Here is a 16,948-nt window from a genome sequence, read left to right on the forward strand (position 1 = left end):
GCTCAGACAGGTGCCCCGTGATATCAGAACCCTCTGCACTAAGACCTTACATATGTGCCATTCATGCCCAGTGCATGTGCAGTACATCTGCGAGTCCTCTATCCTCAACAGGGAGCATGTTGCACAGAATGGCGCATGCATGAGATCTTAGTGCAGAGGGCTCCACAAATCAATCAGGGTAAGGGGGGCAGCACTGGGAGAGTTGAAGAAGCGAGGACCAGAGCACTCGTCAGAGTTAGGCCCACCCTCATGGCACTTACCAACTTACTGCATTAAAGGAGATCTGCCACCGTCCTTGTGCTACCCTCTCTGAGATTGGCATAAGATTTGGGTGGGCTCACCGATCACATGCACCGGGCTTAGCAAGAATGGCACATGTGAGATATTAGCACAGGGGTTTCTAGAGATAGTGGCGCTATAATCAGGACGAGGGAAGAGGCGCTTGGAGATTTCTTTTAAACTTGTTTTTTCTGCAGTGATGATATGCAGGGCAAAGAGGCCGGTGTCTACATGTGTCCGAGCGCTGGCACTGGTCGGTGGGCAGCATTTTCCTGACAGCCTCCCTTTAAAAATACCTGTTAGTCCTATGAATCCCATAAATTAAGTTTATTGGTACCCAGAACAGGCGCCACTGAGTCGGGGGGGGGGTCATTTGTATACTTACCTGCCACTGTGTTCTCTCACTGTCCACCCGCAACCCCAGCGCTCGGTCCACATTGTGTGCACATACTATCCGTAACAAGAGGACAAGGTGCCCCTGTGCCCCCAACGCAGACGGAGTCCGCTCAATAGACTGAGCCCTGCGTTTACAGACGGACAGCGAAGGAACGCGGCGGCAGGCGAGTCTACCCATCACTCAGCGGCCCTTGCCCTATGAGCTTATAACCTTACTCTATGGGATTAGTATAAATATCCCCTTGGTTTATAGAGTATCTCTTCCCCATGGGGACAATGCTTCCATCATAAGCTAAAGGCTTCCTATTAATGCATATCATCATTCTATACGTTCTACAACTCCTTCACATCAAAACACGCGGTTCGACATAAGACTACCAGCGGAAGAAAAAACAGAAAAAGGACGGTTGCAATGTCTGACATTCAGCATAAAGCACCTGTAGTATCGCCCTGCGTGGGATCCGTGGCCGCAGCCTCAAAGATTGTTCTCACAATTGATTGTTTTGCTTACATCTACATATATGAATACTTCGCTTTACCTGCTGCTGGTTCAGTGTCTGTGCGCCACTGTGGTGCATTATGGGAAATAAGGTATATCTCCCAGAATGCAGTCACCCCGATCCTTCCCAGTCGTAGCCACTAACGTAGTACAAGATAGGTAAAACCAAGCATTTGCAGATGCACATGTAGAGGTTAGGCGCGGCGAGTGACACGGGGCCCGGCGGCCAGTACTGCCAATACATACAGCCTTCCATTTGTGCAGTTGAAAAGCTTTTGCACCAGAAACAGGCACTGGATTAAGGTTCAGTAAGGTACAGCCCTGATGCGGCTCCACACTCGCCCATTTCATACCTCTTCCTGCTTTGCAGGCTGTTCGGTGGCTTGTAGCTTCTTCTCTGCATCATCCAGGACCACGGCTTTAGAGGCCAATAAACCTGGAAACAACACAAGAGACCTAATGCATCCCGACACAATGAAGAGGCGATCGCGTGGCATCATACAGCAATTACATCTTACCCATGCCTTGTGTGCCTATCCTGGCAGTTGTCTGACGCCACTGGCCAGCGCTGGCATCTAGTCACATTAGTCATAAGATCTCGATAGGAACTAGGTCCAGCAAGGTACGTGCAAAACTGGGTGCCACCAGATCCAGCTGATATAGTCTCCTGTCTATTGGCACTGCCAGACAACCACAACATAGACGATAAAGGCTCGAGATCCCACTTACTAATGCACTTGGCTCTCTCCCCATTGTACAGAATCCCTATTTGGAAATGCACTACAGGGTCCACAGAAGCCATGCGGTTCTCCCAGGGATGCCAACAGCTGCCCACATGACTAGTGTTATGGGCTCATCATGTCACACGTACTAAAGCAACATTTCCAATCATAACTTGTAAAGTGACCATAAGATCCTGATTTTGCACAACCAAAGCCCTAGACGACGACTCAAGGAAATGTGACGTTTTTGTATAAAACCATTGCCACGGTCTGTTTTCAGTCCAGAGCCATCCTCAGTATTGCAGCAGGACAGACGTTCCTAAACCTTATCCATTCTGCCCAGTATGGGACTGCAGCCCGTCACCATTATACTGGGCTACGGCAGAAGGGACGGCTATGTGAGACCTCAGGCCGGCCGCAAGCTCCATGACATCAGCTTAGTGGTAGTGGACCCCTCCGATCTGCTATATGACCTATCCTGAGGACCGCTAGGCCTATAGACCAGTGCAGAATCTCCCCCATCTTCAATGTGTTCTTAGACTGCTGGACCCCACTGTACATGCCGACATGCCAGAAGTCCTGGGATAGCGGTATGAGATGATGGAGTGGCGTTACCTCCGGGGACGGCTTGGGAACGCCGGTACCTGTATAAGTGGTGGGGTGCTATCTGGTAAGTGACGTTAAGCCCCGGCCAGCGGCTCGCGGTGAGCCAACCGAATCACACAGGACAACAGATGCGCACTTTAAAATGTTTTCCATTCTCAAAATAGTTAAACTGAGAAACCCAAATACGACATTAGATTTTGTTTATTGGCTCTGGTTATTAGGATATACCAGTACTGGAAATGTGCTCTGAAGTTCCCTCTTTCCGGAAAATAACTAAACTACCCTAATCTTGGGTCGAGGAAAATGAAAGTGGCGTAATATTTTGTTCAGTCGGCCTAACTCTGGGTTTATAGATACATTACCTTCAAATAAAAGGGCTTAATCACTTAAATGGATTCCCTTTACTAGTCGCTTGTACTCCTTCTCTGGGGTGTCTCTTGTCACTGTCCAACAGTAGTTCGCAAGGAGAGAAGCTTTCAGTGCCCCCCCGATGCCTCCCTTCCATTGCCCCCTCCGATGCCTCCCTTTCATTGCCCCCTCCCTCCCCCCGATGCCTCCCCTTCCATTGTCCCCCCCCCCCGATGCCTCCCCTTCCATTGTCCCCCCCCCGATGCCTCCCCTTCCATTGTCCCCCCCCCGATGCCTCCCCTTCCATTGTCCCCCCCCCCCGATGCCTCCCCTTCCATTGCCCCCCCCCGATGCCTCCCCTTCCATTGCCCCCCCCGATGCCTCCCCTTCCATTGCCCCCCCCGATGCCTCCCCTTCCATTGCCCCCCCCCGATGCCTCCCCTTCCATTGCCCCCCCCCGATGCCTCCCCTTCCATTGCCCCCCCGATGCCTCCCCTTCCATTACCCCCCCCCGATGCCTCCCCTTCCATTGCCCCCCCCCGATGCCTCCCCTTCCATTGCCCCCCCCCGATGCCTCCCCTTCCATTGCCCCCCCCCGATGCCTCCCCTTCCATTGCCCCCCCCGATGCCTCCCCTTCCATTGCCCCCCCCGATGCCTCCCCTTCCATTGCCCCCCCCGATGCCTCCCCTTCCATTGCCCCCCCCGATGCCTCCTTTTCCATTGCCCCCCCCGATGCCTCCCCTTCCATTGCCCCCCCCCGATGCCTCCCCTTCCATTGCCCCCCCCCGATGCCTCCCCTTCCATTGCCCCCCCCCGATGCCTCCCCTTCCATTTCCCCCCCCCGATGCCTCCCCTTCCATTGCCCCCCCGATGCCTCCCCTTCCATTGCCCCCCCCGATGCCTCCCCTTCCATTGCCCCCCCCGATGCCTCCCCTTCCATTGCCCCCCCCGATGCCTCCTTTTCCATTGCCCCCCCCCGATGCCTCCCCTTCCATTGCCCCCCCCCGATGCCTCCCCTTCCATTGCCCCCCCATGCCTCCCCTTCCATTCCCCCCCCGATGCCTCCCCTTCCATTGCCCCCCCGATGCCTCCCCTTCCATTGCCCCCCCGATGCCTCCCCTTCCATTGCCCCCCCCGATGCCTCCCCTTCCATTGCCCCCCCCGATGCCTCCTTTTCCATTGCCCCCCCCCCCCGATGCCTCCCCTTCCATTGCCCCCCCCCGATGCCTCCCCTTCCATTGCCCCCCCCCCCGATGCCTCCCCTTCCATTGCCCCCCCATGCCTCCCCTTCCATTGCCCCCCCTTCCATTTCCCCCCCCCCGATGCCTCCCCTTCCATTGCCCCCCCAATGCCTCCCCTTCCATTGCCCCCCCCTCCATTGCCCCCCCCGATGCCTCCCCTTCCATTGCCCCCCCCGATGCCTCCCTCCCATTGCCCTAACCCCCCCCCCCCCCGATGCCTTACTTCCATTGCTCCCCCCCGATGTCTCCCTTCCATTGCCCTAACCCCCCTTCCCTGATGCCTCACTTCCATTGCCCCCCCCATGTCTCCCTTCCATTGCCCTAACCCCCCCCTGATGCCTCACTTCCATTGCCCCCCCGATGCCTCCCTTCCATTGCCCTAACCCCCCCCTGATGCCTCACTTCCATTGCCCCCCCCAATGCCTCCCTTCCATTGCCCTAACCCAACCCCCCCACCCCACCCCACCCGATGCCTCCCTTCCATTTTGATATATATCGATGGATTTGCTCTCCATGTTCGTCACTCTCGGCACTACAGTCAGGGAAGAAGTCCAGAGGAGAATGTAGGAAATGGATTTGGAGTGACATGTTGCAGTCTAATTGATGGTACTTTCTAGAAGTTTATTCACAATCTCAGCATAGTTGTCCACTCTTTGCTTTCCCAGGAAGTCGTGCACAACATCCTTAAATGCCTGACCTTGTGGATCTGAATAAAGCTACATATATTTAACCTACATGGGCGACATCTCAGAGCCGAGAGCCAGCTCAAAGTTTTCAATGTCTTTTTTGTTTCTTCCATGATGAAATGATTAAGAAATACCCCTTTTGAAGTCAGAAAGATTTTCACTGTTGCCCGGTGTTCTTGGAGCGATGGTGGATGCCAGACGGATGGAGATTCTACATCCAAAGTTGTGCGGTCATTTATCATCCCTCAGATCCTCGGTTAACACCACGACATTGAACACGGCGCCTCGCCTAGGCTCGTGAGGTTGTAACTGGCAACATGTGGCACGGTCCGATGAGCCACAGTACCAGAAGTTTCGAGCTGATGGTAGGTTTGTGTGTGGTGCAGACCCCATGAAGCCATGGACCCCAATTCTCAGCAAGGCACCGTGCAGGTTGGCGAGGACTCTATACTGGTGTGGGGTCTGTCATCATGGCATGGGGTTGGTCCATTAGTCCACCTAATAAAGTCATTGACCGGTGCCCTCTATATTCCACTGCTTGATGACCTTTTGTAGCCCTCGTGGACTTCATGTCCCCCACATTGATTGGATATTCTAGCAGTATAATGCACTGTGCTATCGGACTCAAGTCATCAGAATTAGCTGGAGGATTGTGGAGAGTTCCTATGAATGGCGCGGCCGGAACATTCACATGGATGTGGAGGGCCATTCACCCCCAAGATCCTGCACCTACAAATACCATGGAGCTGCGGGGGCTATCTAGGCGGCAAAACATCCCACCAGACATCTTCCGTCCACTTGTGGAATCGATGCCATATTGAGTTGCTGCACTTTGTCAGGTGAGAGGGGGTCCTACACGATATTAGTTCCTGTCTCATGACTTTTGGCATGTCAGTATATATACAAAACAGACTTCGGTAGTTCCGAGATGTATGGAGGTTATAAGTGGTCTTGATCTTGGCAGCTGTCACTACTCAGCACTCTCATAATAAGTCTCAAGAGGAAGCTAAGTAAATCCTGAAAGGCGGTGAAGCGCGTGTTCTCCAGGAGACGGGCGAGTGCAGGAAAACATCCAGGAGGGTGGATTACAGTTACAGGAATTAACCATTTGCAGGATCTTAACCCTCAAAGCTTCTTGTGCGCCATTTATAATCTAAATGTGAGAAGACGAGCCGAGAAACAGGACAACACTAATAATGCGCCGCCTCAGCTGAAAAAACTATTAGACAAGCATGGCGCCATCGCCGCCTCACCTTCCATGCAAATCAGAAGTTCCACCTCTCAGCCTCAGCAGGTCCAAAAAGACAGAGCCTAAATTAGAAGAGTCAGTCCACCCGGCAGTGTCTGCCACAAGGCCCAGCAGAATGGGACATCGGGGCAGACCAGAACAGTATAGATCATCCAGGGAAGAGGGGAGGAAGGAACGATTTAGGAGAGGCTAGCCGTTCCCTCCACCAGTGAGGCGCATCCAGAGGGGAGTGGGAAAGGAGTGGATTTCTACCAGAGACTGAGCAGGCTGAAGAGACCAAAAACACCTGAAGGTTTCAAGAAGCCCAAGAGCCATAATGGAGGGCCAGTTGGGAAGCAACAGACTAATTGTGTGGTTTAGGAGGGAGGGCTGTAGAAAAGTATGCCCAAGGAGTACAAAGAGGAGGGGAAGAGAATGGGAGCATGGAAGGTGAGGGGGCGATGGCACCATGCTTACCTAATCTGGGTTACTCACCGATCTTACTGTGTCCCCCGATGATACAAATGAGAAAAGGAAACGTCCCTCTAGTGCCGCCTATAGGTTAGCTACCCTGTAACTCGCTGTCCAACCTATTTAAGAGCACTGCTACACGACTATGGGTGGCTTTACAAGGGATGACGGCGGCTCCTGTGCCTTCACTCAGTGAATGGAGCACGCTGGAGATATCTTCTGACCGCCGGCCTTCATTTACTGTGAACAGGCAGTCGTTTAAAGATGAGAGACTGCCTGTTTGTACTAAGAAAGACGTCTCTTAGTTACACTGAGCTGAAACTAAGCGGCTAACAACTAATGAGTAATTTCTCGCTCACTACCCGGCTGGGTCCCATGTTACCCAGGACAACTGCTGGTCAATATCGCTCATAGGATTGATATTTTGGCTGATAGTTGGCCCATGTAAAGCTGCCCGGAGAATATCAGCCCAAATAGACAACCTAACTTAGATTTGCCCACAGGTGTTGAGATGGCGGTGAAGGGGGTCCGCACCGCCGCGTCTGATATTTATACACAATGTGTTAGTTCCTGGGAGCCTCTTGTGCGTTTCCTCCAGGCTGCACGGACCCTGCTAGTTACTGAAGCATGGGGAAAGCCAAGTCTACGAGCCGCTTCATACACAACCGGCAACTCTGAGCCACATAGGTACGTCACAGAACGAAAGAGTTAAAAGGGGTTCTCCAGGCAAAACTATTGATGACCTACCTTCAGAATAGGTGATCAATGGTTAAATGGCCGAGGAACAGTGCAGCAGGAAGGATGTGCATTTCAGGGGACGGGGAAGGAAGAGAATTGGCTGGCTTCACTATTATCCAAACCAAAGCCCCCATTACACCTTTGGTCCCATCCCCGGTGTCGGAGGCAGAAGTGTAATAGCAGCTTCACTCCCATTGATTTCAGTGGGAGTGAAGTCAGCCAAGGCCCTTCATCCCTTGACCCCTGTGACACATGTCTGACCCGCTGCACTGGCCGTGGGCTGGGCGATCTCTCGAGGCGGTCCCTGATAATTAACCGTTGATGACCTGTCCTGAGGATCACTCTTCAATAGTTTTCACCTGGAAAACCCCTTTAATGTGTAAAATGGAGATCACGTTGGCCTCCGTGTCACAAGGAGACAGTCATTATAGGAGGATAGAAAGGCCAAGCTGACTACAGGTCCACTCGGGTTTCCCCCTCCATACCGTTTTCAGGGATGGAGGTACAACATGCCAGCGGAGCCCGGCCCGGGACCTCTCATTCTCAGAAGCAGCCTTACCTGTTATCTTGTTTAGTCGGGCGCGCTTGGCTTGGAAGGAGCTGGCTTGGCTGATCTTCCTCTTCAGTGACGCCTCATCGTCTCGCTGCTGAAGCGGCAGTTTCGGAACCTCTTCTAATGCAGTTGCTGAATAGTAAAACACATTTTATTTTTTATTTAGAAAACTATAAAAAAAAATACAGAAATTCTGAATCATCAAAAAAGCATAAAGAGCCGGAGGTACAAGTGGCCAGTGAAGCCGCAGGGGAATGGGATGTCATTAGCAACAATTTATTGGCCCTCAGCAGAATGGCGCGGCTCCGTCTCACGCAGCGGCTCCGTCTCACGCAGCGGCTGCTCTTTGCTCCGGCTATGAAGCCCACATAATAAAACGCAGTAAAGTGCAGTCCGTTCACGGAGAGTAAAGGAAAACAATGGGTGGTTGTAAGGTGCAGAAATCTGAGGTCACGGCTGCGGAGGCCCCAAGAGATTTTCTTTGAAGAGTCTGTGCAGTTACTGGAGACCCCCGCCTCAACAGGACCCCCCTATGCAATCTAAGGTATGTATGTAATGGTGCTGATGAGGAGATTGCCATATCACTATATACAAGTACACATGCCCGGTACCTTTACAATTCGCAGCGGCAGCCGGTTGTGACTGACAGCCACCCCCCCGCTGTTAACCCCTCATATGCTGCGATCAAGGTTGATTGAAACATGTAAAAGGTTCACAGAGGGAAGGCGCCTCCTGTGATGTCATCAGCCCTCCACTGTGTAACTGCAGAGGACTGGTGGGTCTGCCCCTGCCTATGATCAGTAGTACTACAACGTATTATCAGGGCAATCATAGGATCACAGGTTCAATCCCCAACAGGTTCATAACAAATATATTTTTAAAAAATGTTAAAAAAAATAAAGTGGAAAAAAAACTAAACATTTTTAATTCCCTTTCCCCTTTGTTTAAAAAAAAAGTGTTGGGCAAAAGTAGGGAAAAAAATAATTTTGGGATTGTTGTAATCCTACCGACTCGCAGAAAAAAAACAACGTATCATGTAATTTATGCTGCATGATTAATGGGGAATTAAGATGTTTTTTCTCCCTGCCCTCCCAAAAATGTATCAAATTTATACATTACATGTACCAAAAATGCTTTTGTACCCAAACTACAACTCGTAATGTATAGAACAAGCCCTCCTATAGCCATGTCGGGAGAAAAATGGAAATCCCCCCAAAACTGTGACATCATTAGGACCAAAATAGGCCGTTTCACTAAGGGGTTAAATGGTATAATTGAAAAATTCAACTCGTTAACACTTCCGGGGTAAATGGATCCGTGTTGGGGGTCTAATGAGTAGATGGAGCTAGACCCCAAGCAGTCCTATCAGCGGTCTCTGTAGGGTCCAAGTCCTTCCCCCAAGAAGGGTCTAATGGACAGGTAGAGGCGTACTTAAAGCTGCCTAATGGGTAGGGGGAAAGGATTCCAAAATGTATTAGCGATACATTGCTTCAATATATCACTATGCAAAAAAAAACACCTTCCTGATAGCTTCATCACTGGGAGAATAAAGAGAGCTGAAAAAATGCAAAAAAAGGGCCGCAGCAGGAAGGGGTTAACGAAAAAGGTTGTTTTTTTATGGGCTGGGGTGAGATTTTAGATTAAGCTTTAATACACATAATTCTACAAAAATAAATAGTACAAAAACGCTGCTCAGAAGAACTAACTACGCCCGGCGTCATACCTGCTGGAGGCACGGCCATGTTGGCAGATACCAATGGTGGATTTAGGGGCATTTGTTAGGACCGCAGGCTGTCGTGGTGAACCGCTGCCACCCTGACAGAAGGAGCTCCCTCTATTAAACAACTTATATGCCAAGGTCGCGATTGACCACAGCATCTAAGGGGTTAAGCTGGCAATATCAGCACATTCATCGCTGTATTCCAAGCATGCCGAGAGTGGAAAACATAGGAATCGGGCCTGTAGTACCGGGCAACGACTGCTGCCAGCGCTCTGAGCATGCTTGGAAGGCAACGATTAATATGACTATTATCTTGGATCACCACCGTGTGTTCCAGCCACATTCCCACCACGATCTCACGGGTACTCTGGGCACTGGCTGCAAAATCACAGCTAAGGAGACATCCCGAATACCCGGCCAGATAGATCTATCACTGGCCGTTAGAAGGGTTTTCCAGGACTAAAATATTGATGAGCTATCCTCTGGATACGTCATGAATACCCAACTCAATGGGGGTCCCGCTCCAGGCACTTGCACCAATCAGCTGTTTGAAAAGGCCATAGCACTTGAGTTAGTGCTGCTAACTCTTCACTGTATACCAGGCACAGCGCCATACATTGTATAGCTGTGGTGCTGGGTATTGCAGCTCAGTTCTATTTACTTGAATGGAACTGAGCTTCACATAAGCCATCTGACCAATGAACATGATGTTACATCATCTGCCTGAGCGCCACAGGCCTTTCAAACTGCTAATCTGTGGGGGTGCTAGAAGACGACCCTCTCCTCCCCTCCCCGTCCTTCCACTGTTCTGCTATTGATCACCTATCTTAAGAACAGCTCATATCCGAGTCCCGGAAAAGCCCTGTAAGGAGTGACGCCCCATTTACACGGGAGGAGCTGTTGGGCAAATGATGCCCGATACTCATCCTAGTGCAGCTGGCACCTGTGCCATTACAGAGGAGCGAATATCATTGGCATCGTTTAGAGCGTGGCCGGCATAGTGGCGGGGAGGCCAGGGAGTGTTCTCCCCCTGCCCGCCTCCATTCACTGTAAGCAGACAGTTGTTCAGTCTCCGCATGCCTTCACATGGGACGACTACAGTCCAGACTCCCATGGAAGCACGGGAAATTGAACAACTCTGAGCGATAATCATCCCGTGTAAAAGGGCCTTTAAACAAGAACGTGCCCATCATACTAAGAGACATAAGCCGTCAGTACCCAGGTTGCGGCTCGACGTCGGCTCCTCCTCCTTGTGGAAGAACTCCAGAGGCTTACTGGTGAGGACTTCTTCCTTCTTTGAAGATCCTTTTAGCGCTTTTCTCTCCTCTTTACTGTCTTTATTGCTGTTCACACTCGTCCGCGGCTTGTTGGCAGACTTGTTCTTGGCCGCTGCGGCCGCTGCTTTCACCAACGCGATCCAGTCCTAGACAAAGAGAGCAGATGTCACCACAGAGACGACCGGCACCCCTCTCTGATGTCATTTTTAGACCGGCACCCCTCTCTGATGTCATTTTTAGACCGGCACCCCTCTCTGATGTCATTTTTAGACCGGCACCCCTCTCTGATGTCATTTTTAGACCGGCACCCCTCTCTGATGTCATTTTTAGACCGGCACCCCTCTCTGATGTCATTTTTAGACCGTCACCCCTCTCTGATGTCATTTTTAGACCGTCACCCCTCTCTGATGTCATTTTTAGACCGTCACCCCTCTCTGATGTTTAGATTGTCATTTTTTAATCCCCACTTTTAAACAATCATAACCACCTTATTTTCCCGCTGTCTGCAGGTTGGATTTTGGGGGGTTAGTCGTAGTTTTTGATGTACCACGTAATCTACTGGAAAACTTCCCAAAATGGTAACAAAGATCCCTCCCAGTTGCCGTATTTTGGCAGCAGGTTTGATGCGTTGACGAGGCAGTAAATGCTTATCCCCAGGTCTGTAGGGTTACAGCGATGCCAGGTGCCCACCGCTCTCTTTTTATGCCGCACTACATAAAAGGTCTTAAACCATTCCTGTCGCCCTCTCTTGACCCCTATAACTTTTTCCCGCTGATGCAGTTGGGGGGGCTCTATGTTTTTTGCGGGACGACCTGTAGTTTTTATTGGTACCATTTGGGGATACAGACAACTTTTTGATTGCTTTTCATTTGATGTTTTTCTTAGAACTTTATTAAATTCCGGTATTCTGTATTTATTTCCAACAGCGTTCAGCGTGGATTAACCTAATATTTTAACAGACTGCCCCCTATGGGCGCAGCAGAAACCATTTCATATATTTTTAAAGTCTTTGTTTAAATTTTGATGCAACAACTGCGAAACTCTTGGGGGGGGGGGCGGGGCGGGGGTTAACTTCATATTTTTTATTTTAAATAATTTTACAAATTTGTACTTTATAGTTGACTTCAGCTTACAATTGTTTCATCACTTCTACAGGAGAGTGCAGTACTGTAATACTGCGTTATACGGTAACCCAGCAGGCATTGCTCTATAACAGGCACAATGTTAATAAGCAACCATTCACAAGGGCTCTGTCAGCCCTCAGAAGGCCCCAGGCTGCCTTGACACCCGAACAGCACCCTGCGGTCTCATTGCCAGAGGCTGCTAGGGACATTTCAATCTTAATTGGGACATTTAACCCCTTCAGTGGCACGCCCGGAAATTTTCCAGGACAAGCTTGGGAGCTGCAGAGCACAATGCCATAAGCTGAGGCAGTGTGCTCTGCCTGCACAGACCCACAGGGAACAGTACAGGACTTTGAAAAACAGAAGAAGGAAGACATTGCCGATCTGCCGGCAATCTCCCACTTCTGTTTTTCAAACTCCTGCACTGCTTTGTTTACAGGTTGCCATAGAGACCATGGGCTTGTCAGAAGCCAGCTGATGGTCCCTGTGGCAGGGAAAGCTGGTGCTTGGCTGTCAGAGGATAGCCAGGCAACAGCTCTTACACAGCAGAGAATGGATAAAACCTCCGAGCTCTGCTGTGTTAACCCTTTAAATGCTGCGGTCTATGTGACTGCAGCATGTAAAGAAAGGGCTGCCACCATCGGACCCCCAGAATGTGATCAGGGGGTCCTGATGGGTCTCTGTGGAAGTCCCCTAAAAGAGACAAAACAAAAAGTTAAAAAATTATTTAAAAAATTAAAAACAAAAAACACTTGTCTCCCTTTACTTTGTAAAAAATTTAAAATTAAATTACACATGTGGTATCTGTGCATTGTAATGACCCAGAGAAGGAAGTAGGTACATTATTTAACCCCTTAATGACACGGCCCCTTTTTTCTTTTTTCCACATTTCTTTTTTTCCTCCCACGTTTAAAAAAATCAACACTCCTTTATTTATCCATCGCTGTCGCTGTATGAGGGCTTGTTGTTGTTTTTTGCGGGAGGAGTTGTATTTTTCAATAGTGCTATTTAAAGTACCGTATAATGAACTGAAAAACTTTTACAAAATTCTAAGTGGAGTAAAATGAAAAAAAAACATGACATTCCGCCATCTTTCAGTGCGTCTTGTTTCTACGACGCACAAACTGCAACAATCATGACCTGATAACTTTATTCTACGGGTCGGTACGATTACTATGATACCAAACTTGTATAGTTTTTCTTTGCCGTACTACTTTTATTTTTTAAGACATTTAATTTTTAAAAATTATTTTCTGCTGCATCTTCTGCGCGCAATAACTTTATTTTTCCGTCGACGTAGTTCAGCGAGGGCTCATTTTTTGCAGGATATTCTGTAGTTTCCGTTAGCACTAATGCATACGACTTTTTGATTGCTTTTTATTGCGTTTTTTCTGGGAAACTAGGTGACTGAAAAAGTGCATTTCTGGGGTACTTTATTTCTTTTGGACTGCATTCACCGTGCAGGGAAAATAATGCGCTACTTTGATAGATCAGACATTTACGGACGCGGCGATACCAAATATGTATTTTTCTTTTATGATTTAGATTTTTTTATTATAGATCTGACAAAAGAAGGGGGTTTAAACTTTTATTAGTTTGTTTTTTCTTAAACTGTGAAAAAGTTGCGAAAAAGAAAAATAACTCTTACAATTTGGTATTGGCATAATCGTACCGGCCTGTAGAATTACTTTAATATATTATTTATACTGCTCAGAGAATGCAGTGAAAAATAAAATAAAAAACAGCCAGAATTACAGATTTTGTTAATCTTGTCCCTAGAAAAAAATAGAATAAAAAGTGATCAAAATTATACATGTTCCTAAAAATTAGATAAATGAAGACTGGAGTTCATCCCGCAAAAAACACGGCCGTCTAGAGCGCTGGCAATGGGAAAATAACATCAATACGGCTCTTGGAATGTGGCCACACAAAAGCAAACCTTTAAGAAAAAAAATGTTTTAAATGTACAAAAATAGCAAAACATAAAAACTGTATAAACTCGTTATCGCCGGAATCATGGGACTCAGAGAATAACGTTATCACACTATTTATTCTGCACGCTGAACGCCGTAAAAAGGAAATCCAAAAAACATCCCCAATCTCCCTAGAATTTTTTTACAAAAAAGTTCTGCAATACATTATATATGCCCAAAAATGATGCCATCAAAAAGTACAACTTGTCCCGCAAAAAACAAGCCCTTGTATGGCTGCGTCAATGGAAAAATGAAAAAAAGTTATGGCTCTTGGAACGAGACTGCAAAATTAGTTAAAATTAAATGATTAGACCATTTAAAAAAAACTGCCCTGTTGGGTCGGACAAGAAACTGCCACTCCAGGGGTTAAAGGTTGCTGTCGGTACTGAATTACAACATTTTCCTCCCCCAGCCCCCGGCTTATCTCGGTCCGTTTGTAGCCGCACATTGTAAGGTTGGGACATCCACACAAAATATCGATAGTCAATAGTATCGATTATCGCTGAACAAACTATCGGTTATCGTAAAGTATCGGTGGAAAACTATCCATATTCCGATGTATCGACTTATAATATAAACCGGTCCGGGGTTAATGAAGCAACAATTATACTTTACTGCTAAAACCTTAAACTGTTGTATTTCTTATTAACTTCTGACTATTAATAACATGAAGATGGATTAGAGTTACAGATGAAACATATAATAATATGAGGTCTATGAGAAGACGTTCCTTATCCTCGGCCCCAATAATCGGTACCCAATTTGCTGCCCGCTCTCCCTTCACAAGGCTCCTTCCAGCAGACAGAATTTCACCGGCTTTTGAAAACATTCTTTCTGCAGGAACCGAAGTAGCGACTACAGAGAGATACCTTCTCCCAAGCCGATACATATGGAGTCAGGTGGGCATATCTCCCTCCATATTTTAAGGGGATCGTCTCCTAAACGACCTGGGGGGGGGGGGGGCGGCATTTTTAAGTACAATTAAAGTTCTGGTGTTTCATCTAACGTTCCTCGTTTTTTTTTGAGGTCCCAGGTCTCCTCTACAACCTGCTGATGAGAGCTCCATAAAGAAAACTCAGCATTTCAAGTTGCTGCTTATGGACCAACAGTCTCCATGGCAACATGTAAACAATGCAGGGCCTGGTAACGCAGAGCCCAGAACACACTTGTAATTGCGTTAGATGGGTCTCCTATCTTTTCTATGGGCACTGAGTTCGCGTTAGACGGACGCGACCTTTGTGCGTTCAGCGCAGCCCTCCATCTTTCATTTAGACAGCATTGCCCACAGCCATGGCATTAGATGCCAGCGTTCAGAGCCTCGTCTAACACCATGAACAGACGCATGTGGAGGAGGGGCCGAAGACCCCACTATTCTGAGAGTCGTTCTGCCTGCAGCAAACCTTATTGGTGACAGAGAGTCACCTGACACTTTCCAGAAGTTTCTAGAACTTGTTTATAAGTTCATTAGTGCCGCGAGCAAAACTCCATCCTGTACAACACAAAGGAAAGGGCGGAAGGTAAAGAGAGAAGATCCGGTCAGCGGACCACAAGACAAATCGGTATCATATCACCTTAAACTATCGATGTTACCGATATATCGGACATAACAATATCCATGAGAAGTATCGCCAAAGCATTAGCGATATTTCGATATATCTGTTTTCGATGTCCCAACCCTAGGACATTGTCCTCCGCTGTATTGATTATATTGTATAATTTTGTGTCATCTGCAAATATTGATATTTTGCTGTGCAGCCCCTCTATCAGGTCATTGATAAATATATTGAACAGAATGGGGCCTAGTACTAAACCCTGTGGCCCCCACTAGTGACGGTGGCCCAATCAGAGTATGAACCATTTATTACCACCCTCTGCTTTCTATCTCTGAGCCAATTCTTTACCCAGATACACACATTTTCACCCAATCCGAGCTCCTCATTTTATATATCAGCCTATTATGCGGCACGGTGTCAAAGGCTTTAGAGAAGTCCAGATATACGAGATCAATAGACTCTCCCAGGTCCAGCCTAGAGCTTACTTCATGGTAGAAGCTGATCAGATTGGTCTGACATGATCGACCCTTCATGAACCCATGCTGGTGAGGAGTTAATCCCTTGTTCTCCTTGAGGTACACTTTGATGGCGTCTCTCAGAAACCCCTCGAATATTTTTCCAGTTACTGAAGTGAGACTTACCAGCCTGTAGTTACCAGGCTCTCTTCTTGACCCCTTTTTATATTGGAAGCACATTGGTAATGCACCAATCTGGTAGTACAATCCCAGTCTCAATAGTGTCCCTACATATAAGAAATAGCGTTCTGTCTATCATGTCACTTAAGAGTACACCCAAGGGTTCTAAGGGAACTATCTGGGACGGCGATTTGTTGATTTTAAGCTTTTATTAGCCGTCTCTGCACCTCCTCCTGCGTTACGCAGGTGATAGTTAGCCGAGGGGGGGGGGGGGGTCACCTTACTCCCCTACATCTCGTGGGGCATTTCTTTTTCTTTCATGAATATACTTGAGAAAAAAATAATGTAATAGATTTGCCTTTCCCCCATTACTTGTTAAAGGGCCAGTGCTTCCTGTACAAATCCTTTTACCGTTTATATAAATGAAGAACAGTTTAGGGTTAGTTTTGCTCTATTTGGCAATCGGTCTCTCTGGCAGTTTTTATCTTTTCCTTTACATATTTTTTCCCTTCTTGTAGTATTTCTTCTTAGTAATGTAAACGCTTTCTTTTTTTTCATTTATTGCCCCACTTACAGTCTTCTGAAGCCACATTGGTTTCCTTCTACTTGTAGTCCATTTAGTTTTGTAGGGTATGAACTGCTCACATGAGGTGATTAGGATGTTTTTAAACTCCTCCGATTTGTCGTCTGTACTGTTGTTTTTGAGGATGTTGTCCCAATTAATTTTGCCAAAAGTAAATTTGTTGCTCCCTGATAAGGCTTCCTATTGAATGGCAGCTGGAAATTAATTAGGGGAAAGGACTAATTTGCATAGCACCAACTTCTTCCACAGTGCTCCTCATGCAATTTATTACCCTCCTGCAAGAGTACTCATTTTACTGAGGATGGAAGGCTAAGT

The 16,948-nt window shown here is 47.9% G+C and overlaps 1 protein-coding gene across 3 annotated transcripts in view; it reads right to left on the reverse strand.

Annotated features, from left to right (window-relative positions):
• PHF20L1 (PHD finger protein 20 like 1) overlaps positions 1-16,948 on the reverse strand; it is a 110,219-nt gene that overhangs the window by 58,295 nt on the left and 34,976 nt on the right. For all 3 annotated transcript variants that reach the window (XM_066578776.1, XM_066578775.1, XM_066578777.1), the window contains 3 exons: positions 10,707-10,911; positions 7,775-7,900; positions 1,528-1,610 (listed from right to left, as the gene is read on the reverse strand). In XM_066578776.1, coding sequence (XP_066434873.1) covers positions 1,528-1,610; positions 7,775-7,900; positions 10,707-10,911 — 414 coding nt within the window. The remainder of the gene's footprint in view (positions 1-1,527; positions 1,611-7,774; positions 7,901-10,706; positions 10,912-16,948) is intronic.

This window comes from Eleutherodactylus coqui, chromosome 9 (genome assembly GCF_035609145.1).
Source record: "Eleutherodactylus coqui strain aEleCoq1 chromosome 9, aEleCoq1.hap1, whole genome shotgun sequence".
NCBI classification, from domain to species: domain Eukaryota; kingdom Metazoa; phylum Chordata; class Amphibia; order Anura; family Eleutherodactylidae; genus Eleutherodactylus; species Eleutherodactylus coqui.